The sequence below is a fragment of the Ascaphus truei genome, chromosome 9, assembly GCF_040206685.1.
Source record: "Ascaphus truei isolate aAscTru1 chromosome 9, aAscTru1.hap1, whole genome shotgun sequence".
NCBI lineage: Eukaryota > Metazoa > Chordata > Amphibia > Anura > Ascaphidae > Ascaphus > Ascaphus truei.
The window spans coordinates 42,013,003-42,038,649 of record NC_134491.1 but is presented as its reverse complement, the minus strand read 5'-3'; the positions used below and the strand labels follow the sequence as shown (position 1 = coordinate 42,038,649).

General features: G+C 45.9%; 1 protein-coding gene across 5 annotated transcripts in view; it reads left to right on the top strand.

Moving 5' to 3' along the window:
* UNC79 (unc-79 subunit of NALCN channel complex) overlaps positions 1 to 3,452 on the top strand; it is a 115,646-nt gene extending 112,194 nt beyond the window's left edge. For all 5 annotated transcript variants that reach the window (XM_075614475.1, XM_075614473.1, XM_075614472.1 and 2 more), the window contains one exon: positions 232 to 3,452. In XM_075614475.1, coding sequence (XP_075470590.1) covers positions 232 to 432 — 201 coding nt within the window. In that variant the 3' untranslated portion in view covers positions 433 to 3,452. The remainder of the gene's footprint in view (positions 1 to 231) is intronic.
* Positions 3,453 to 25,647: the final 22,195 nt, after the last annotated feature.

The window sequence follows — 25,647 nt, the reverse complement described above, 5'->3', positions numbered from 1 at the left end:
TGCTCTAGGATACAGCTAGTAGCCATTTTATTGTATCCCTGTTGGCTATTTCAGGGAAACAGGCCACCCACAGGGATCTTTGTAATTTAATGTGTAACAAAATTCTGTACAAGTAAGGATTACACTTTGAAAATGATGGGCACAATGAGGGGTTTGGGTATATACTGTATACTTTCTGCTTTTCCTAAAATGAATCTATGTAACAAACAATGTATCTGTCTTATTGTACAGCATTTATCAGCCGGGCTACAGCTGCGTCTCCAGGCAATTCAGAACAACGCGAACCAGCAGAATCTGCGGATGTTAAACGGTTCCGCCCAGATGACCCACAATTCCGGGGTTCTACGGAAATGGCTGCAGTGCACGCAGTTCAAAATGGCGCAAGTAGAAATCCAGTCCTCCGAGGCCGCCTCACAGTTCTATCCCCTGTAGCGGAGAAAGGACAGACGCAGAACACAGCTCAAGTGCACACGCAAAGTGTTTGCCGCCGTAAACATGGACGCCACCAGAGCTCCATATAGTTTCCTGGTTTTGGTGCCAAAATCCAGAAAGAAATGTGATTTTTATTGTATGTGAGAAGCAGAACGTTTAGTTTAACCGAGTCAGCGCTGGAGCTAATCAGAACACTTTGTTACTGGCGTCTCGGACAGGAAGTACTAGCTGGGCAGAACTCCCAAAGAACGGTAATAATGTCAGTTTCATGTATTCATCTAATGAAAAATACGCTCGGAAACCACCTGAAATCATGATAGGAAAATAAATTAAGAAATTACCAAACGCAGCAACAAAATAAGAAATATACCAAAGAACTGCAGTCTAATTGACATCTTTAACACCTGCAGTGCTGGAGAGGGTCTGCGCGTCACCTTACGATGCGTTGCAGCCCTTTAAATACATTGTCTGCGGAGACCTTTTCGTGGTTCCAGGTCTTAGGAGGAGTCAGGTGAGGGTTTAACCCCTTTATTGCCAAAGCTACCAGCAGTCCATGGTTATGCAATGCAAGGTTTCTGTGGCCGTGAAGGGGTTAACAACAATAATGCATTATTCATTACAGAGCTCTAATCAGAAACAGAGTGCAATCATTCAGGCACCATGGGAGTTTTTTTTTATTCAATTACAATAGTGCCGATCGGGGCACTATTGCCCGGCAACTCCCAATGAATTTGAAGGGAAGGAGAGAGGCAGAGTACTCTACTCTCTGGTTACGCTGCTGTACTCTCTACCTCTCTCGCCGTCTCTCCCGCATTTCAGGGTTTGGCCTTAAGAAGGCCTTAGCGCAGCTGCGTATTGTTGGGGAAAATGCGCCACTGAGCAAGGGGAAATTTTGCAACTGAAATTGGGGAAATTGAGCCCCTTTTGGACATATTTGCACAGCTGCACTCAACTCAGATCCCCTGCTAAATCAGAGAAACACAACGCCTTATTGCAATGCCCTGTAGTGTAACGCAGCGACAAAAGTAACACAATATTACTTTGAGCACCTACCTGCACCTCCGCAGATTACTCACAGCGACACTTTGGGGGGAGTTTTACTCCACAGAAAATAAATGGAACAATATTTGACAAGAGACATGTCGCATTATGTGGGAAAACACGGGTGCAAAATATTTCTGCGCAAGAACAAAAAAAGCCAGGTAGGAATTCTGTATTATTTTAGTCAGAATGTTACGCAATATAGATACAAATAGGTAGATAAAATAAGTAAATACACAGTACAGTATATATATATATGTATGTGTGTGTGTGTGTGTGTGTATATATATATATACATACATACATACATACATACACACACACACACACATAGATGAGGAGAGGTATTTACATATATGTGTATTTAGAGTGAGGCAGGGAAAAGAAAGACTGCTACATCTATATATATATATATCTTATAGTTACATCTTTTACAGAGAGAAAGAGAACACATTATTATATATATGGAGCAAGACAGATATTGACATTGTGAATCTGTTATTTATAATGTAGATTGGAAATAGACCGGGGGGCGGGGGGAGGGTGTAATATTGGGCTACATGGCTTGTTTTATAAAAGCTTGGTGTAAGAGAGAAGATCTTTCATTATAAAGCCATTCCTGGGCCTCAGATGGGTCTCTGTGAGTCACTGTGCGGTACAATCACTTCTCCTGATATCTCCACGTGTGTGACTGGCAGGTGGGACCTGGCACACTGCTGTCCTGCTGTGTAATATCCGGCCCTGTTGTATATACATTGAGTACTCTCAGAAATACAATGCTATGCGCACCGATGCAGGGACTTCGCAGCATGGGGGTTTCTGCAGCTCTCTCCTAAAAAGCAGCAAAACTTGTCAAAAACCCAGTGGTATCGTTACAAGGTATTTTCTCTTTATTTTCCTGAAGAGCCAGCGATTGCAGCAGGAGTATAATAAAAGTGCACTTAGAATCTACGTAGGAAAACTGTGCTTATTCCGTCTTTTTTATGATAATGTACGGTTGTTTCACGAGCTGCTTTTTGTTTGCTTGTGGTTCCTGTCAGTCGTTGCGGTTTTAGGGAATGGTTTAACCTTATCTCTGCAATGCGTTGCAGCCACGCGGCTAAAGGGTTAACCTGTGATTATTCCACTTTACAATCCTGCCTTTCCACAAACCCTTTTCTGCGGTGTCTAAGGATGCTAATATTTATATTTCCCTGCTAATAATGTATCATAGGAAAGACTGCCTGATTATTAAAGGGATGGCATGAAAAAATGAATCCATATAATGTCAGTGCATCCTGCAGCGGGTCCGGGCCACTTTGGCAGTGTAGGGGTTAATACAGTGCTGAATATTTTAAGGAGCACTGTGTGCCCTGGGGTGCAGATTCTGGATGGATCGCACCTATAACTCCTGTAGTGCTGGAAGAGGAAGCAATCATCACATTGCTTTATTGCGTTGCTTGCTCCTTCAGCACTTAAGAGGTTAACGCAAAAGTGCATCCTATTTAACCAATTCTGTAGAAGTGAGTGGTGAGTTTTACTAATGCTGATCAGCAGAGAGGAGAGATAGTGATGCAACACCCTGTAATAACAGGCGGCGCAGAGGCGCACTGACCTAGGCCCCAGAGAGATTATAGTCTGTTTGTGACGCGCGATATCATTGTAATTAGCGTCAGGGAGACGGCCCTCTCGCATCAGCATTGCAGCCAAGAGCTGCCCGGCAGCGGGTCTGTAAGTTTGCGATGGCCAGTGGACTGGTCGGCCTGTGTATTACACACGTACAAAATGCAATTCACTTATTTTTAAAAATAAGGGTTTGTAGATGATATTAAAGTTGTTAATGTCTCAAAACTCATAAAGCAACAGAACTTAGAACACCTCCGGTATCAAGCATTTGTAAAGAATTTATTTTATGCCATTGTAATGTAATATTCAACAGTCACCAATATACATGATTTATTGAACATCAAATAAATGCATACTATTTCTAAAAAAAAACAAACGTCTGCTATCTTTGCATAAAACCTTGTGCCTAAACCGGCTTTCTTTCTGCGTGCACACTTTGCTTCCAGATAAGGCAGCAATGCATGGTAAAGTAGGGGTTAATGTGAATGAAAGCAGAGCCTCTGATATTAAGTTGAAGGTTGACAGGTGTGGGGGGGTTCTTATTCTCTCATTGTGTTTCCGCGAGCACGCAGCATACTGTACGAGTTGAAGATTTCCTCTACAATCAGAGCGCTGCTGCCGTGGAGTTTTCTTATGTAAAGCTGCCGATTTACTGACACACATTTGGTTTCTTTCTCTCAGCTCCCATACCGCATCTCACACTCCATTCTTCTCCTCACTTTTAAAGCTTTACACTCTTCTGCCCCTGCTTACATCTCATCCCTAATTTCTCGGTATGCACCATCCAGACTCTTGCGTTCTTCTCAAGGATGTCTTCTTTCTACCCCCTTTGTATCTAAAGCCCTCTCCCGCCTTAAACCTTTTTCACTGACTGCCCCACACCTCTGGAATGCCCTTCCCCTCAGTACCCGACTAGCACCCTCTCTATCCACCTTTAAGACCCACCTTAAGACACACTTGCTTAAAGAAGCATATGAATAGCACTGTGGATATTCTGAACACATGATACATAAAGCTTGGCCCCCTGCAGACGCACTTACCAGAACTCCCTCCTACTGTCTCTGTACGTTCTCCCTACCTACCAATTAGACTTTAAGCTCCTCGGGGCAGGGACTCCTCTTCCTTAATGTTACTTTTATGTCTGAAGCACTTATTCCCATGATCTGTTATTTATATTATCTGTTATTTATTTGATTACCACGTGTATTACTGCTGTGAAGCGCTATGTACATTAATGGCGCTATATAAATAAAGACATACAATACAATACGCCAAGATTCACTAACCTCCGGTGCGGGTTATCACACCGCGAGTCTGCGTTAGGCTGCGTCCATAGGACTGCAGCCGTGCTGAAGCGCGCGGAGGCTGAGGGAAAGCGGGTGCTTTCCCTGGCCTTGGTCAATGCGCCGTCCGGGGGCGTGTTGGGGGGGGGGGGCTGTGACGTCACGTACCCTCATTGGGTGAACCGCTCACGTGACCGGCCCTGCGCTCCCGTGAGCGCCAAATCTAAAAATGTAATAAGTGCGCGAGCCCCTGCTAAAGCCGCTCTCATTGCGGCTGCAGGGGCTCACTGAGAAGCGTCAGCGCGCCTCAGCACGGATCAGCAAAATAAACAATACAAACCGGTGCCGATACAGTCCAAAGGTAAGTGATATAGTCCAATGGTTTAGAAGTCTCTACTATTAGATGGCTGTTGGTAAAGCTTCCCACCTTTTCCTCAGGATGTGAACTCCATACATATGATGCAGAACGAAAAGAAGAGAAAACACATCATAGAGCAAATATGCAATTGGAATCATACAAGACAAACAGGACTAGACAAACTACATAAAACAAGCAAGGCTGACTAATACTAAAATGTTAGTTTATTACACACAATGACTGTAACAGATGCGGGATCCGGTATGTAAAACCAGAATCCTACTTACAGAACTGTCACAGGTCTTAAGCAGGGATATATCGTGAATGATGGCCAGCTACAGCTCCGTCTGTGCATGCGACGTCCCGAGTTCTCCTTCCCTCCGCAGCCGGAGGTACGTCACTCCGGACGACTCTGGAGTCCTCCAGGAACTGTCTGTTACCCTACCACCGGAAACACGTCGATCGGGGCGAGTAAAATCGCCGAAATCCCTTCTCCAAAAGATCAATGCGGCAACGTTCTCTAAGACCTCTGTCTCTGTCTAAAAGCAACAACAAACTGCCCAACGCGTTTCGTGCGCATGCGCACTTCTTCAGGGGCCTGACCCTGGACGCAGCCTACCTTGAATAGCCGGGAACGCAGGGTTTTGGTGACATAACCCACACTGTGAATCTCACGCACTGTGTTTTACAATTTCATATAAAATAACTTACAAACATTACAAAGTGTCTGAAATGCAAACTCCGACTTCTGTTTGCCCAGCGACAGGGGGATAGGAAGGGTAAGTGGATACGAGGTACCAGGGGGATAGGAAGGGTAAGTGGAAACGAGGTACCAGGGGGATAGGAAGGGTAAGTGGAAACGAGGTACCAGGGGGATAGGAAGGGTAAGTGGAAACGAGGTACCAGGGGGATAGGGAGGGTAAGTGGAAACGAGGTACCAGGGGGTAAGAAGGGTAAGTGGAAACGAGGTACCAGGGGGATAGGAAGGGTAAGTGGAAACGAGGTACCAGGGGGATAGGAAGGGTAAGTGGAAACGAGGTGCCAGGGGGATAGGAAGGGTAAGTGGAAACGAGGTACCAGGGGGATAGGAAGGGTAAGTGGAAACAAGGTACCAGGGGGATAGGAAGGGTAAGTGGAAACGAGGTACCAGGGGGATAGGAAGGGTAAGTGGAAACGAGGTACCAGGGGGATAGGAAGGGTAAGTGGAAACGAGGTACCAGGGGGATAGGAAGGGTAAGTGGAAACGACGTACCAGGGGGATAGGAAGGGTAAGTGGAAACGAGGTACCAGGGGGATCGGGAGGGTAAGTGGAAACGAGGTACCAGGAGGATAGGAAGGGTAAGTGGAAACGAGGTACCAGGGGGATAGGAAGGGTAAGTGGAAACGACGTACCAGGAGGATAGGAAGGGTAAGTGGAAATGACGTACCAGGGGGATAGGGAGGGTAAGTGGAAACAAGGTACTAGGGGGATAGGGAGGGTAAGTGGAAATGAGGTACCAGGGGGATAGGAAGGGTAAGTGGAAACGAGGTACCAGGGGGATAGGGAGGGTAAGTGGAAACGAGGTACCAGGGTGATCGGGAGGGTAAGTGGAAACGAGGTACCAGGGGGATCGGGAGGGTAAGTGGAAACGAGGTACCAGGGGGATCGGGAGGGTAAGTGGAAACGAGGTACCAGGGGGATCAAGAGGGTAAGTGGAAACGAGGTACCAGGGGGATAGGGAGGGTAAGTGGAAACGAGGTACCAGGGGGATAGGGAGGGTAAGTGGAAACGAGGTACCAGGGGGGTAGGGAGGGTAAGTGGAAACGAGGTACCAGGGGGATAGGGAGGGTAAGTGGAAACGAGGTACCAGGGGGATAGGAAGGGTAAGTGGAAACGAGGTACCAGGGGGATAGGGAGGGTAAGTGGAAACGAGGTACCAGGGGGATAGGGAGGGTAAGTGGAAACGAGGTACCAGGGGGATCGGGAGGGTAAGTGGAAATGAGGTACCAGGGGGATCGGGAGGGTAAGTGGAAACGAGGTACCAGGGGGATAGGGAGGGTAAGTGGTAACAAGGTACCAGGGGGATCGGGGGGTAAGTGGAAACGAGGTACCAGGGGGATCGGGGGGTAAGTGGAAACGAGGTACCAGGGGGATCGGGGGGGTAAGTGGAAATGAGGTACCAGGGGGATCGGGAGGGTAAGTGGAAATGAGGTACCAGGGGGATCGGGAGAGTAAGTGGAAACGAGGTACAGGGGGATAGGGAGGGTAAGTGGAAACGAGGTACAGGGGGATAGGGAGGGTAAGTGGAAACGAGGTACAGGGGGATCGGGAGGGTAAGTGGAAACGAGGTACAGGGGGATCAGGAGGGTAAGTTAGTGGAAACGAGGTACAGGGGGATCGGGGGGTAAGTGTTTCAGATAGCTGTTTGTTTATTGCACGAGTTGGTGTTGGGGGATAAGTAAGTAATGTGTGATGATGGAAATACTTCAATATACATCTGAAATATGTTACCCGAGTCCAATAGCAGAGCAGCTGTAACATCAACAGACGGCAGCAAATGGCAGACGCTTTGGCTGCCACGGAAGTATGCCACCTTTACTGCAACTCGGGTGTTATGTCTAATAGAGTCCACAGCAGGGGGGCGGGGGTCTCGCCAGGTCTTTGAAGTTGTGTATCCTTTCCTGATGTTAACCCTGTCCATGCTGGCTCAGTGGACAGGAGCAGTGAAGGTGAAGCATATTGGGGAGACTCTCCTAGGGGGGCGCCTTTGGGTGCGAGTCTGAGGGGGTGATCACATTGTGGGGCTATGCCATAAAACCATGCGCATTGAGGGGCATACATACACAGCCCTGGCTAACAGCTGCCATTACGTGTAAGACACTCCTTTGCCTTTGATCCTGCCGGAAAAGGGCGCAGTGCAATCGCGTATTCGGTTTGCTTTGATATATCTGCTGCTTTGCGCTTGAACAATGTTGTGATATTTTCATGATGTGATCTGCCTCAAGAAAAGAAAGTGCTGGGCAGTTTAACAGAAGGACGCCCGTTTAAGTACGCATGCGGAGAAATCCATCACATTTAGTGCTCAGTAAGAAATGCTGCAAATGCACATTGCTTTTATAGCCAGAAAATATATATTTCTGTTTGCCAATAAATCTGCAAAATAAGTATTTTACATTGTGAGAATATATTTTATGAGAGTCATAAACACACATCATAAAAATAAATGATAGTTAAAGTTATAGCATTGTGTTTGTATAAGCATTATAAAAAGCTGATTAAATACACACATTTATTACGCATTGAACTGCGACAGAGAGCTACAGCCTTCACTTTGATTAAATCACTGCAATAAAATACATGGAACATATTTTGTGCAATTGGTATATAAAGCTGCTTCCATAATACAAAATGGGTTATAAGAATTAAACGTTTCCTAAATGATACTTTATATTTTACCACTTTAATCCCTGGTCTGCCAAAAATATTCGAATTTCAGTATGTTCTACGAATGCAGAAATGTCAAGCTTGCAAATGTTTTAAAATTACCTTATTTTCATTGTCTTAATGTGTTAAACAAACAATCGCAGTACAGTGAGTCTGCATATTACTGTACAGTAAGTCAAAATGTGCTGAAAATGCGTTTCATGTATTTCTACTAACTTGTAGAATGATTTATAGTATATTATTGGTATTAGTTAGTTAAACCAATTCTGGTGAAACCAATAATGACCGGTGAATTCTGAATTACATAATTATAGTGGTTGAGGTTTCTAAAATACATTTAAATAAGTCTGGTTCATCCCCTTGTTATGTGCTGGATCAAATACTTATATACAGGGGAAATCCCCTGAATAAATAAACCTGCAGTATGATTTTACCAGCTAAGTATTTCTTTTGATCCTTCTCATGTGAAGAAAATATCCAATTTCCATTTACAGTTCCCACCACCCTACAACGCTCATTTTTTCCATAGACCTTTGTAAGTCCGGAGCGATCCGAAAGATAATAACTCACACTTACATTGTCTCCCAGGGGGGTCCAAGGTCGCCATTAGCCTTGTATAATGCAACATGACTTTGGGACTTCAGTCCTTCTTGATAAACTCATTGGGCTATTACACTGCCCCATTCCAAGCTGGCTGAAACCAGATGGAAGCTGGTGGTGATGGTATTTAATGTTAAAGAATGATGCTATGAGGGCTCTCCCCCCTGCGAGTTGAGGCTGCATCTCTTCATCAAAAGCTGTTAAAAATAAGAAATCTTGGGCAACGAATACAGATGCAGCTGATGTTATTGTTGCTGTTTGCGTGTTGTAGCGGGACACACGAAACGCGTCAGTAATACCATTGTGTCTGCACTAGATGTGCGTGCACAATAACGTCTGCTACGTCTGTACATCGCTCCTTGAGATCTATATACTGTATCTGCCCTCACTGTGTTCAGAGAGTGCAATCCATACGTTCATTACCTTTATAGTGTAACACCCCTATGCACTATATTGATGCACACAGGCTGGGTGGGGCCCGGTGCACTCTGTGTGAGCGGAGACCTCTTACCTCCTGAGCTGGCATCTCCGGCTACCACGCGTCGCCATGACGACGCAACATCATGTGATCGGTGTTCCTCATATATAAAGTATTGTTACTCAAAGGATACGTGTCCCGCTGCGTTGTCTGGTCCCTTGCCAGCTGTATATTGTCTCTTGGGTACGCAGGGGAGTTGGACTCAGGCCCCCGCCCTAGTATATAGATATTCATAAATTGAAGGGAAACAAAGAGAGTGGCAATAATAATTACAGTACTCTCTATGCAATATTCTGTCAAACAATTACACAGACGCCGCGCCTCTCCCAAATACACAGACTCCTCCGCCCTCCCAAATACACGCAGCCCGCACTCCTCCCAAATACACAAACCCAGAGCCCCTCTCAAATACACAAACCCTGCGTACCTCCCAAATACACAGACCCCGCAGTCACGGTAGCTTATGACAAGATATAATGAACACCAAATATCTGGGTTGAACTGAACAAGGCTTAGATATAATAAAATATAATTTATTCCTTAAAAAAGGTGAACACAGCAATATAGTACAATTAACAGACAAGAAAGTAACACTTAGGGTTAGAGAATGGAGAAGTATCAGCTAGCAATTCTCCAGCAATCCGGTGACATTCAAGATGGTATCAGAAGAAGAACTAAAAACTGTAGGGTGGACACAGTTTATATACCTGTGTAACCCTATTCTTAATATTGAATACAGACTATTGGTGAACAATTATCTGTATCCAATCCCTAACGTGGAGACACAGATTAACCCATGCCCCCCAGCTAATTAGCCCATGTGTACTGGGACTCTATGGGTAGCCCCATAATGAAATCAGGGGCGATGACCAGTTTACCAAATGAAGTATCTGCATTGTTTGTAGGTGTAGACATAACACTTACAAACCACTCCAGTTTGATGATTCTCCACCCTCAGGTAACAATTAGAGTGGCAGAGTCTGTTGATTAGTACTAGTCTGTTGATTAGTACTTAGTGTAAACAATTCGGGCAGTTAACTTTTGATCACAGTGCTTAGGCTCAATCAGCCGGCTGCCCTTCATGACCTATTAGCATAGCAGATGGTCTGCATTTTCAGAGCAGATCCAAAATACCATACATATATACTTTAATATCTACACATATTAATAAGTTCCATTCTGGTGGGCTCAGTGGGTCGAAATTTGCCAGTTCGTAATGCCTACAGTGACTCCACACATTGGCCAAATAGCAACTCTCTGCGACCTCCAGAAATTGGAGATACAGAAATGCACTTTAAAACATTAAAATACAGGATTATAATGAAACATGGGAACATACATTTTTCATGACATGACAAGGTGTAAACCACATTCCTGTACCGCAGTCCAGTTAACCCCTTGCCTCCCTGGTGAGGTCAGGGGGTGGCCATATGGGGTGCAACCCCTTTAATACTGGGCCAACCCCCCTCTGCCTCTACACCCACGCCCCTCCCAAATACACAGACCCCGCGCCCCTCCCAAATACACAGACCCCGCGCTCCAACCAAATACACAAACCCCGCGCTCCAACCAAATACACAGACCCCGCCCTCCTCCCAAATACACAGACCCCGCCCTCCTCCCAAATACACAGACCCCGCCCTCCTCCCAAATACACAGACCCCGCCCTCCTCCCAAATACACAGACCCCGCCCTCCTCCCAAATACACAGACCCCGCCCTCCTCCCAAATACACAGACCCCGCCCTCCTCCCAAATACACAGACCCCGCCCTCCTCCCAAATACACAGACCCCGCCCTCCTCCCAAATACACAGACCCCGCCCTCCTCCCAAATACACAGACCCCGCCCTCCTCCCAAATACACATACCCCGCCCTCCTCCCAAATACACATACCCCGCCCTCCTCCCAAATACACATACCCCGCCCTCCTCCCAAATACACAGACCCCGCCCTCCTCCCAAATACACAGACCCCGCCCTCCTCCCAAATACACAGACCCCGCCCTCCTCCCAAGTACACAGACCCCGCCCTCCTCCCAAGTACACAGACCCCGCCCTCCTCCCAAGTACACAGACCCCGCCCTCCTCCCAAATACACAGACCCCGCCCTCCTCCCAAATACACAGACCCCGCCCTCCTCCCAAATACACAGACCCCGCCCTCCTCCCAAATACACAGACCCCGCCCTCCTCCCAAATACACAGACCCCGCCCTCCTCCCAAATACACAGATCCCGCCCTCCTCCCAAATACACAGATCCCGCCCTCCTCCCAAATACACAGACCCCGCCCTCCTCCCAAATACACAGACCCCGCCCTCCTCCCAAATACACAGACCCCGCCCTCCTCCCAAATACACAGACCCCGCCCTCCTCCCAAATACACAGACCCCGCCCTCCTCCCAAATACACAGATCCCGCCCTCCTCCCAAATACACAGACCCCGTCCTCCTCCCAAATACACAGACACCGCCCTCTTCCCAAATACACAGACCCCGCGCTCCTCCCAATTACACAGACCCCGCGCCCCTCCCAAATACACAGACCTGCGCCACTCCCAAATACACAAACTCTGCGCTCTTCCCAAATACACAAACCCCGCCCTCCTCCCAAATACACAGACCCCGCCCTCCTCCCAAATACACAGACCCCGCCCTCCTCCCAAATACACAGACCCCGCCCTCCTCCCAAATACACAGACCCCGCCCTCCTCCCAAATACACAGACCCCGCGCTCCTCCCAGATACACAGACCCCGCGCCCCTCCCAAATACACAGACCCCGCCCTCCTCCCAAATACACAGACCCCGCACCCCTCCCTAATTGTCTTGCAATTTATTAATGAAATTCTACATTTTGATCCTTTCTAATAACAAAGGCTTCATTTAGTTGCATCTTTTGAACAAAAAATTATTCAAGCCTGCCACCCTCGTCACGGTGATCTCCAGCGCAGGGATAGTTAGAATATCCCATTGTATTTTTATTCCCCCAAAGAGCATCCTCATTTAGACGCTCTTAAGCGTTGCCTTGGAGGACCATCCAGCAGTGCAGTGGTTAACAGAGCCACTGTTACAAAGCAAAGTTGGCTCGATTTAAATCCTGTAGAACAATGATTAGTGCAAGGAAGGACATTCCAACCAGCACCAGCCCTTTGGGAACTTAACACCACAAAATAACTCCGTCCTATGGGGCCACATGGACATCTTATTGTGACAAACTTAGTTTAATCAATTAGCGTCAGACAGAAATTGATTGATGTTTCTGATGGATGCTGTACCAAGTGTTCTGAGTCATCATTTATTAATAAGATTTCCCAGGATACACTGCAGGGAAAGATCACCCCTTCAGTTCGGGAGAGGCCTTCAATGAAGGCGTCTCCCTCACTGAAAGAGTTAAACCCGGACACTCAGTTTCAGCGGTCATGTCGCGGGGAAAGACGAAATTTGTAGGACCCTCCGAAACGCCACGTTGGTTCTGCCTGCCACATGTATTATTTAGCAGGAGGAAACATACCAGTTTCAGCTTCTGAATATTTCAGAACCTTTCAGAAACGTGCCAGCGCTGCAATGCCGGCGGGGTACCAGAGCTGCCCAGGGAACCCCTGCTTCCCGAGTGACAGGCCCCGTTATGGGGTGCCGGTGTCCCAGTCATGTTTAAATTCTCCTGCGTCGCATTCCAAGTGACCGGGAGATTTTAAAAAAGCAGGGGGATACCGACACCCCATAACCAGGCCTGTAACTCAGGAAGCAGGGGGTCCCTGGAACGGAAATTAAGGCCTGGGACATGGTCAGCGCATAATGCTGAGGCGTGCTGCTGCTCGGCACTGAGCCCCTGCAATGAGAGCGGCTTTAGCAGGGTCTCGCGCACGCGTCAGCATGCTTGGGGAAGCGTGTGTCTGACGGAGTTTTGAAATTTCCCCGCTTGTCGGAGCGCAGGGCCGGTCACGTGAGCGGTTTGCCCAATGAGGGCGAACCAGCTCGGTGATGTCACTGGCCCGCCCCCGGCCCGCCCCCTGATGGCGCGCTGTGTAAGGCCAGGGAAAGCACCGCTTTCCCTGAGCCTCAGCGCGCCTCAGCACTGTTTAAAGGCACTATGTCCCAGGCCTAATGCGGTTCAGCTCCGGAGTTCCCCTGCTACAATACTGTGTGATTTAAAATAAAAAGCCCTGTAATAGCCTGTTAGAGGCGCGCAGGGAGAGGGACTGATTCAGTCTATGGCTGTGCTTATAGTTCCAGCGACGGCGACATCGCGTCAAAACAAATGCATTACCACCGTCGCGTGCGCTTATAGTAAGCCCAGCGCGACGGCTTGGTCGTGATCGCTGGAAGTCATCTCAATTTGATTTGTCCAGCGACCGCAGCGTGACGTCACCGTCGCGTCGCCGACACTATAAGCGTAGCCTATCTCTTAGTGCGCGTCTCTTACAGGCAGGTGCAGCCCAGTAGGATTCACACAGCGTGAGCCCCATTCAAACCCAGGGACCTCCGTTATGTTAATACCGATGGGCCATTACAGCCGGCGGTGGACTGTGCTGCGAATTTTCCCCAACATACTCACAGATTTCCTCAGAATCTGGGCCATAAGGAACAGTTGCATCTGTATGTCCAGAGAGGTAACACCGGTATGCACCTACCTGTCCAGAGAGGTAACACCGGTATACACCTACCTGTCCAGAGAGGTAACACCGGTATACACCTACCTGTCCAGAGAGGTAACACCGGTATACACCTACCTGTCCAGAGAGGTAACACCGGTATACACCTACCTGTCCAGAGAGGTAACACCGGTATACACCTACCTGTCCAGAGAGGTAACACCGGTATACACCTACCTGTCCAGAGATGTAACACCGGTATACACCTACCTGTCCAGAGAGGTAACACCGGTATACACCTACCTGTCCAGAGAGGTAACACCGGTATACACCTACCTGTCCAGAGAGGTAACACCCGTATACACCTACCTGTCCAGAGATGTAATACCGGTATACACCTACCTGTCCAGAGAGGTAATACCGGTATGCGCCTACCTGTCCAGAGAGGTAACACCGGTATACACCTACCTGTCCAGAGATGTAACACCGGTATACGCCTACCTGTCCAGAGAGGTAACACCGGTATACACCTACCTGTACAGAGAGGTAACACCGGTATACGCCTACCTGTCCCGAGAGGTAATACCGGTATACACCTACCTGTACAGAGAGGTAACACCGGTATACACCTACCCGTCCAGAGAGGTAACACCGGTATACGCCTACCTGTCCAGAGAGGTAACACTGGTATACACCTACCCGTCCAGAGAGGTAACACCGGTATATGCCTACCTGTCCAGAGAGGTAACACCGGTATACACCTACCTGTCCAGAGAGGTAATACTGGTATACACCAGAGAGGTAACACCGGTATACACCTACATGTCCAGAGAGGTTATACCGGTATATACCTACCTGTCCAGAGACGTAATACCGGTATACACATACATGTCCAGTATTACCTCTAATTTGTTACTGGACACCTGGCAACCCCTAGCATTGTGCACTGTACATGTACCATAATCATACAGGTACAATAATTACCTGCTGAGTTTACACTCTGTCTCCTTAAAGTAACCAGGCTACCACTGAGGCATCAAACAAGATCATCCAATACTCCAAGCACCATGTCACCTGCCCTCCCTCACCGACCACACAAGTCCGTCCAGTTATAGCTATTGGGAACCTTCACTCAAGGACAGCTGTCCGTGTGTCACTGCAGGAAGTTCCCCCGGGGACATGGTACTGTACTAGAGCTTGAACCATTACTGGATTTTTTTTAGATGAATGTTCCTGTCAAAAAAGAAATGAAATCCTACAGCCCTCTGCTGATATTTCCAGTCAGAATGATATTAAATTGAATTTCTGAAGCTCGGGCCCAGCACACTACGGATTGTGCTGGGATGCTCCGGCCTCCTGTGTGAGCTTCTTTCTGACTCGTTAATCCATGGTCTCTGCTGCTAATTAGGTTTTCCTCCTTAAATTTGATTTTGTGCTGATGAGTTTGAAATAATATTGAAGCAGACAGAACACCAAAGGTCATTGTTTACAGCTGAGAACAGAACTTTAGCTGCTAGCTTTGGGCAGGCCGGAGAAGCAGGGGGTTACTGTACCAACAGAGAGCATTGTACCCCCAGATTAATGGTACAGCCCAGAAAGCCCTGTTTAGTTTTATTGGCATGGAAGATCTCAAAAAGCAAAACAGGTACAAGCTTTTCTGAGCCAGTGATGTGATCACTCTCCCATGCCAATCTGATTCTTCACAAGGGTGGCATGAGAATACAAGCCTGAGAACCAGGAAAATGGTTCCAATCCTTTCTAATATTCTGCAGCGTCGCCTTCCCCGGGCTTGAGAAGATTTTAGTATCTCTAGTTGCATGGAGCTGAACTATTCTCCAGCAAAGGGAAGATGTCTTCACTGCAGATAATATATGAGCTGAAGCCGTCTGATAACATCAGTATTCCATGTTTAGCTTGTACAATTTCTCCATAGGTTTTATTCAATGTGCACCGAGAGAGACAGAGACAGAGACAGAGAGACAGAGACAGAGAGACAGAGACAGAGAGACAGAGAGAGACAGAGAGAGAGAGACAGAGAGAGAGAGACAGGGAGACAGAGAGAGAGAGACAGAGAGAGAGAGACAAAGAGAGAGAGACAAAGAGAGAGAGAGAGACAAAAAGAGAGAGACAAAGAGAGAGAGACAAAGAGAGTCAGAGAGAGACAAATGGAGACAAATGGAGACAAAGAGAGACAAAGAGAGACAAAGACTTAGAGACTGGCAGCATACAAACAGTTTGTTACATAGTTACATAGTAGATGAGGTTGAAAAAAGACGTATGTCCATCAAGTTCAACCTTTGCTACATTTAGACAACAGATACTTTATCCTATATCTATACTTACTTATATTATCCAGAGGAAGGCAAACAAAAATCCCCAGTGTCATATCATCCAATGATATCTCATAAGGGAAAAAATAAATTACTTCCCGAGTCCAAGAATTGGCAATCGGATTAATCCCTGGATCAACATCCTTCCCATGTATACTTATTTGGTATATCCCTGTATACCTTTCCTTTCTAAAAAGATGTCCAACCTTTTTTTGAACAAATCTATTGTAGCTGCCATCACAGTCTCCATGGGTAATGAATTCCACATTGTAACTGCCCTTACTGTAAGAACCCTTTCCTTCATTGCTGGTGAAATCTCCTTTCCTCCAACCTTAAGGGATGGCCCCGAGTCCTTAGTACTGCCTGTGGGATGAATAGTTCTGTTGAAAGCTCCTTGTATTGTCCCTGAATATATTTGTATATAGTTATCCTATCCCCTCTTAGACGCCTCTTTTCTAATGTAAATGAATCTAATTTGGCCCCTCCTCATAAGTTAAATCAGGGGAGCGCAAACTGGGGGGCGCAAGTTTTTTCAGGTGGGACGCGGCGGTCGTCGCGGCCCCGCGCTCTTTCCCCAAGGCATTTAAATGAATGCCGGGGGATCGCCTGAGGCCTCTGCAACTTCCCTTACTATGTCTTCGGTGACGCGTCGCCATGGCAACACGGCGTCAAATGATGCAGCGGGGTCATGTGACGTCGCGTTGCCATAGCAACGTGAGATCACGTGACCCAGCGGCGTCATTTGATGCCGAGAGCTGGGGACAAGATTGGGGGGGGGGGGGGCGCGAGCAGAGAGGGAAGCAGGCAGGGGGGCGCAGTGGGGAAAGATTGTACACCCCTGAGTTACATTGTCCACCCCCTTAATTCATTTGGTGGCTCTTCTCTGCACTCTCTTTAGTTCCATAATGTCTGGAGTGGTGCCCAAAATTATACTCCATATTCACGGAGATAGGATTCTCCTTGGACTGCATGATAAAGTATCAATCTCAATAACATGTTTTTATAGTTAATTATCACAGATTGCACATTGAAGTACTTACAATAGGCAGCAGCTGAGACTAGCTGTAGGATGTCTCGTCTTAACCATTTATGTATAGGGATTCAAGTTTTACACTGGGAATAACACCCCAAACTGATCAGTCATTACCTCTGATTAAAATAGATGAAACTATAAATGAGCTATAATAATTATTAATGCTATAAATGCCTTCTACCTCATGTAGCAGCGCCTGCCGCAGGTAGGGGACAAACGCAATACGAAAGAAAAGTCCCACGATAAACACTACATTCAAATATGTCTCAATCTGTTTAATTGTTAACACTGATAAATACAGATTATTTTTTTTAGTACTGAATGGAAAAACAAAAACAATAAGCACTGATTTGTACAAAACAAACAAGTAAATAAACCCTGAAAACTTGAATCCTTTCATGCACCCTTTCTCCCTAACACATGGGGAGAGAGATACAAGTCCCCAGGTACTGGAATTCTGTACAGGCACAACCACAAACTAAATGAAAGCATGTGCTCCTGAGGAGTCAGCGCTTTGTCTCCCGTAGGAGGGTTGATTAATATTTTGATGGATTGCTATTGATTGCCAATATAAATGGATTATGCCAGGGGGATTTAAGCTACTGCTGATTTCCCTGGGGGATCCTGCACAAATTAATTGTGTTTTTCCATGGAGGTTTCATAGATAATTCATTTACAGCTTCCCTGAGAATGTCCATATCATGTTTCACATTGTGATCCAACTTGACATGTGATAAATGGCAAAATGTTCTCTTTACTGTCAGGCCAGTGTCACATTGCTTTGTATTTGCTGGTTTCTCTGGCATTAAAGGGGTTCAAGAAACCGTTCCTTATCTCATATTCTTTCTATCCTCCATGTAGTATGAGACCTGTGAGTTAGTACTGTATACAGGCATACCCCGGTTTAAGGACACACACTTTAAGTACACTCACTTTAAGTACACTCGCGAGTAAGTACATATCGCCCAATAGGCAAACGGCATCGCACGCATGCGCCGGTCAGCACGTCCTGAACAGCTATACCGGCTCCCTACCTGTACTGAAGCTGTGCGCAAGCGGGGAGACTATAGAGCCTGTTACACATGCGTTATTTACATCAGTAATGCACATATATGACGATTGCAGTACAGTACATGCATCGATAAGTGGGGAAAAGGTAGTGCTTCACTTTAAGTACATTTTCGCTTTACATACATGCTCCGGTCCCATTGCGTACGTTAATGCGGGGTATGCCTGTATAACCTGATGATATCCTCATTATTTCACCCAAGGAACATAGCCAGAGGGTCTTCCTACGCTGGTTCATGCCATTGGACCCGTGGACAACTACAATACACTTTACCTTGGTCTTCATAAAACAGAGCTGTGCTGCCATGTTGTTAATTTAATAAACACACCATCCCAGCAAGCTCAAGAACCCCCCCAAAAAACAAAACCCACAGCATCGTATATAGAGCATATATATTGTGTCACTATGTATTTTGTCACTTTGGATGTAGCACTGGGCACCTCTATCTCATGCTGTTCCTTTACCTGCTCTTCGTTCTCTGCACCAGTTGTCTATATAATTGAGGTCCAAGCTATCTAAAGAATGTTAACCCTTTCTGTGCTCGCCCCTTTAAGAAAGTTGAAGACTAGCCCTGGTCTAAAGTTTTCGAATAATTAGGGTCACTTAGCAGAGCAAATGGTCTTTTTCTGTCAATGCGTAACCGCATTAATAGGAAATGGGCTCTATGACAGAACTAAGGAATATTCTATTGTACCATTAAATGAAGCCATATACCTCGCCCCTCCTCCACTCGGGACTCGTAGGGCTAAAGTGAAATCACTGTGAATATTATTCAAATGAATACGAAGTAGCAGCAATTTGTATTAACAAGATGAAGATCGCTCTGTTTCCAGTAGAGCTCTAAATTGCCTTCCATTTCCCTGTCTTAAACCATTCCACACTAAATGCACTAATCTTACCTACAGCTATTATTCTTTGAAGTGTTGATCAGATTGCTTTGTGGTTAAATATTCAGAGCATCATCTCATTGCAGGGTCAAGTGTGTGGACTGACTCATTTCAATCAGCCTTACATTTTTAATAATTTAGCTCACTCCAGCAGGTTGATTAGATTCATTGGATAAGACAGCTGGAGAATATCCTGTGGCAGGAAAGAATTACTCTGTGGAGAAGCACTCAGCTAGATGGAAGAGATGATGACGGGGATGCCAACAGTGGGTGAGAGAATGTACTTACCCTAGAGGTAAAAATATGTGGTGGGTAGTTAGCAAATCAAATAAAGGCCAAGCAGGAGTTCTATGTGTATTTATTCAAAGTCATCATCTTGTTAAACAGTGTGAAAGGACATTTAACTCGACAACTGCATTTTTTGTCACTTCTAAAATCTGTCAATTACAGTGTCCTGCCAGTTGAAATTTGTATGACATCTCCACTTATACAGTATACTGAAAATGTGTGAGTAGCAGGGACACGGGGCCAGTCACGTGGAAGTGTCTGGCTGCACAATGCTCAGTTTCTCAGCCTTTGTTGAGACTGGAGATTGAGGAAAATTGCCCCATATCCAGTAAAATATATAACACAAGCATTGTAGATGTCATATTTTGTCCGGTGATTTTTTGGGGTGAAATAATTATGATTTCAACTGTTGGTTGGTGTTTTAATTGGCATTGGAACATTTTTGATAATTGTGATGAATAGAACTTTTAACATTTTACATTTCACAGGCATCAATCTTAAATGTTTTATGTTGATAATTAAAAAAAAAAGGAAATTACTTTAGATTGTTTTTAATGGTTTATGGATTGCATTAAAACGAGGTGTTTGCAACAAAATAGATACAAAGAAACATACTGAGGTGCAACAAGAAACGATCAGATTCCTGTATGTACCTCTCACCTTTAGGGGACTAACTCGGGTTACTCACCTCCCCTCCCCATCATGTGATGTATGATGTCATTGTAAGGGTATATATAGCCACCCTTCGTGTTTTAGAAGGAGGTTCTGACGGGTCCTCACTGTGAGTCCTGTACATACTTGGATCTGCGTATAGTAATATGTATTAAGATGTCCTGTCAGCCTTTATTGTTTTCCAGTTAGTAATGCGCCTTTTCTAAGCCAGCGCCTGTTAAAGGAACAGGAAGCCTAAGTTTGTGGGAGAGAGATGCAAATTGTCCTGGTCTCATAGGGTTACCCAAGCCGCCGCCTAACCGTCACTGTCTTAATAGGGTTTCCCATACCGCAGCCTGACCGCCACTGTCCTTATAGGTTTACCCAAGCCGCCGCCTGACCGTCACTGTCCTAATAGGGTTTCCCATACTGCAGCCTGACCGCCACTGTCCTTATAGTTTCCCATACCACAGCCTGACCACCACTGTCCTTATAGGGTTTCTTATACCGCAGCCTGACCGCTACTGTCCTTATAGGGTTTCCCATACTGCAGCCTGACCGTCACTGTGCTTATAGGGTTTCCCATACTGCAGCCTGACCGTCACTGTCCTTATAGGGTTTCCCATATTGCAGCCTGACCGCTACTGTCCTTATAGGGTTTCCCATACTGCAGCCTGACCGTCACTGTGCTTATAGGGTTTCCCATACTGCAGCCTGACCGTCACTGTCCTCATAGGGTTTCCCATACCGCAGCCTGACCGCCACTGTCCTTATAGGGTTTCCCATACTGCAGCCTGACCGCCACTGTACTTATAGGGTTTCCCATACTGCAGCCTGACCGTCACTGTCCTTATAGGGTTTCTTATACCGCAGCCTGACTGCCACTGTCCTTATAGGGTTTCTTATACCGCAGCCTGACCGCTACTGTCCTCATAGGGTTTCCCATACTGCAGCCTGACCGCCACTGTCCTTATAGGGTTTCCCATACCGCAGCCTGACCGTCACTGTCCTTATAGGGTTTCCTATGACGTTCTTTACTCGGTGCTTAGCGCCTCCAGCTGTAGTGGGCTCCAGGTGCCCAGAGATCAGTCCCCACTAAAGCGCATTTCTTTCCTCCTGCCCAGGGACTGACACTCAGACAGGAGCATGATGAAAGTAAAAGGGTCTTTATTCAGCAGTCACTGCAGATCTTCCGTACAGCGGCGCATAGGGTCATCAGAGGATCCCAGGCCTATGGATGGTGCTTGCTCTCTGAGTCTGGAGCATCAGCTCTTATAGGCCCAGCCAGCCATGAGGCCCTGGCTGGCCTCTCTCTCTCCCAGCCGGGAGGACAAGCTCGACCTCCCACTCCTTCAATTTGGCACTGCCTCTCTGAGGCTATATACAGGCCATGAGTCACCACCACACTTCTGACACTCATAGAGGAGCATGGGGGGGGGGGGGTAAAAGCCCACAGAATGGCCTGTCGCAGTCTAGACTACTAAGCCCTTACGTGGCAGGGAGAAGAGACAGGCAGAGTTGACTAACAATGTTACATTCTAATATATGACACCACATCACACAAAGTAGTAAATTCTGTAATAAATGATGATTATATATTGTAATTTATTACATTTTATTAGGTATATCACAAAACACAGGGAAATGTTGGCATTAAGGGAGTTACTGTAGGTATCACAATCTCCTGGGTGCAAAACTAGGGCACAATTGGCCGAAAAACTGGGGCCAGGTTTATCAAAGGAAAAAATCCTATTAACAGCATCGGGGGGATTTTCCTGTGATAGTCAGTGCTGCTCCCGGTTAATAGGAGGGAGATATTCAGAGGGGTAAAGTATTCACTGCCCATTGTAAATGACAAAAAGGAGACAGTGTTCCTAGGAAGATGCAGAGAGAAGCAACCAGTATCGATCAGGGAACGAGGTAAACTCCAGAGCAGCTGCCCTCATTATATGGAAATACCGACATACAGTATGTAGTGTTCCCTGCACCGCCCGTGGCTCAGGCCTGCAGTACTAGCCACCTCATTCACCTTTGCATTGTCCCCCCTTTTGAATGCTATAAACTCCCGAGTTGGGAGACGCGAGTGGCTTTCTATGGACAAGGTGCAATAACGTCCCTGCAGTTACTCCGGCGAAGCCACAGAGAGCTTTGTGGACCACTGCCCAGTCAGGTAATGGAGTTTCCAAGGATAAAAGCCCAACAATTGAATTGGGATAGAGATGAATAATTAAGGAGGGAATTGAAAGGGAAGAATGTATCACAGTGAATGCATTACAGTACATATTAGAAGTGGGGGAATTCTTTCACCCAGAGAGTTTGCTGAATCAGAATTATCCTAAGGGTTTTTATAATGATGCCGGACATTCCGATCCACACAAAACAATCGTTAACTAAGAAGGAAAGCGTTATACCGTGGTATAAAGATATTGCCAATCATATTGTGAATTGACATTTAAGCAATAATGCTGTTGTACGTCAATCTAAGAGCACAACCTGTGAAAAAGATCAATAAACTCTATTCTCAAATGTTTAGTATCATGTTATGTTGTAAAGGATGGTTTACTCATGGTACTTGTTTGTAAACAATTAACATCTGGAAACCTCTCAACCAACATTACGGATTGTTTATTGTCTCTTAACTTCAAAACTCAGGCCAAAATATTACTCCCTCCCTTCCCCACTCTCTCCCTCTTCTCTCTCTCGCTCACTCTGCCCTCTCTATTTCTCTCCTCTATCTTCACCACTATTTCCCCTCGCTCACTCCACCCCCCTCTCGCTGTGACTCTCCCCTCTTTCTCACTCTCCCCTTTCTCACTCTCCCTTCATCTCTTATATTCCCCTCTCTCTTAAAGTTTCCCCCCTCTCTCTTAGTTTCCCCCCTCTCTCTTACAGTTTCCCCCCTTTCACCAACTCCTCCGCCCTTTCTCACTCAGACACCCCCCTCTCACTTCTGGTGGGATCTAACTTCTGGGTTGGGACCGTTAGGGTGGGACCTAACTTCTGGGTTGGGACCGGTAGGGTGGGACCTAACTTCTGGGTTGGGACCGGTAGGGTGGGACCTAACTTCTGGGTTGGGACCGGTAGGGTGGGACCTAACTTCTGGGTTGGGACCGGTAGGGTGGGACCTAACTTCTGGGTTGGGACCGGTAGGGTGGGACCTAACTTCTGGGTTGGGACCGGTAGGGTGGGACCTAACTTCTGGGTTGGGACGGTAGGGTGGGACCTAACTTCTGGGTTGGGACCGGTAGGGTGGGAGTCACGCTGCCGCTTGGTCCAGGACAGTTGTCCCGATCCTTCTTCCCTGCTGGCAACCCTGTAAACTATAATAACCAGACTAAGACATGTGGCCAATAAATGGGAAAATGCCACAGTCACCAGATCAGCCGATATTCCCTCTTGTGAGTCACTATGACACATGACTCATCTTTTACCATATGTTTTACCATATACATTCATATTTGTTATTATCTATACACACATGTCCATTTTATTCTAAGATTTCTCTTATTTTCAATACACTGGATTCCCGTTGATGACCAGGTTTCCATCTCGCACGTGGTATCTTTGGGCAAATAATAACGTGGCCCTTTCCTTACATTCCCACAACAAAGGCAAACAGGGCAGAGAACTGCACATGGAAAAGGATCCAATCAAAATCAGGTTTGATAAAAAGTAGTTCAATTCCAAGCATTTTCACTGACTTCTGATACTTCAGTGGGTAGGTTATCCTGGGTGTGTGTGTACTTCTCTCCGCTATTATACACAAACAAACCATTTTGTCATCATAAATTAAACAAATTCTCCTACTTATCAATAATTTCATTACTCCCATGTAATTTATCATTAGCAAGCAAGTGAAAACACGACTAGGATGTAAAGGACATTATTTACTAACCCAGAATTAGAATGTAAGTGAATTTTGGCCGCAGAAAGATCCAGTCGATAACGATGATTACATAAGTGCTGATACAGTGGCGTCTTGGAACCAGCCAGCTACGGCTCTTTTCATCTGTTTGTAGAGATTGTTTTCAATGGGATTTTTTTGCCTTAATTTTGCCACTAGGAGAATTTGATACATACAGTACTGTAACCCCATTGTGCCACTGTTCCCCCCAGGGGTAAGTACAGTACTTTACCTCCTAAGCGGCTGGTGGATCCCACAGCACATGACATTGTGGAACTATGCAAACAATGAAGAACATTGAAACAACCTCTGATCTATGTTTCAGGGAAAATAATGTTTCCTTTTACACATAATATTATTAATCAACTCTCGTTCTAAGCTGCCACTGAGTTAATAATGTGTTCCTAGAGGTCGCTGAGCACGTGACGGCACTGAAAGATTATCACTGTAAACTTCTTTGATAGTTCAGACTTAAATTTTTTTCAGACTTTCAATGAATGGCAATAAACCATGCACTACCTTCCTGATCAATACAGTGGCTTTTTGGCTTGTATGACTTAAAGCACAAGTGGCTTAATCAGTGGCTCAGACAATGACCTGTGCTGAAGCAGGGATATCCTGAAAACCTGACCTGTTGATGGCCTTTGAGGACTGGAGTTAGCCGCCCCTGCGCTAGAGGAAAATACACACAGTGAATAGAACATGTGCTTGCTTTGGTATGATTCCTGGTGATGCCGGATTGCCATAGCAAGTCCCTGTGCCCCTGTGTTGATGGCTTTTTACATAATACATTTTCCTTGGTGGGTCTCATGGTGCTGCCCTTATGGGCTCTGGGGGGCATCATTTCACTGCTCAGCTGCGATCCATTACTGCGAGGCAAGGACACATCATGAACCAGAATCCATAGCTCCCCCTTATTCTGCCATTGGTTTGGTTACACATCAAAGTTGAATTTACAGATACTGTATATAAAGTGATTTAATGCTACAATATCATTGTTACTCTCAAATAAGTGCTGTACATTGGAAAACCTTGTATTAGACCAACATGAACATTATTCATAGACTAAATATAAAATACAGAGCATGTTAAAGCCTCACAGATCTCTTCGTTTTTATGTATTTATTTTTTTATTGGAAAATTTCACATAAATCTTTATTGTACAATATGCTTTTTTTTTAACGAGTTTATACATTTTAAGAGATCACATTTCCATATCTTAATAATCAGCATTAGTGGTTGGACCTTGTATACACTGGTTACATTTTTATATGTGTCTCGTGGCACGTACACGCCACAGGTACACGCCTCATGTACACGCCTCATATACACGGCCGTTCCCTTTTCATCTGTGACATCATCATTATGATTTTATTTTCCTTTTTTTATAAACTTTAATTAACTTTAGTTAACATAATAATCCATCTTAACAGTTTTTTTAAATAACTTTTTATTTATCAGTTTTCATGGGGTACAGAAAAAAATGGGGGAGGGGAACATACATTCAGATGAGTGGGCGGCAATACCCCAGATAAGATCATATTGCTACATACCTAGTAAGAGACATACTGATAGTAAATGGGGTGGGGGAGAGATATACAGGGGGAGAGGAAGGGGGAGAGGGGGCCTGTCAGCCCTCACCAGGGGAGAAAGAGCCTGTACCGATCCACAG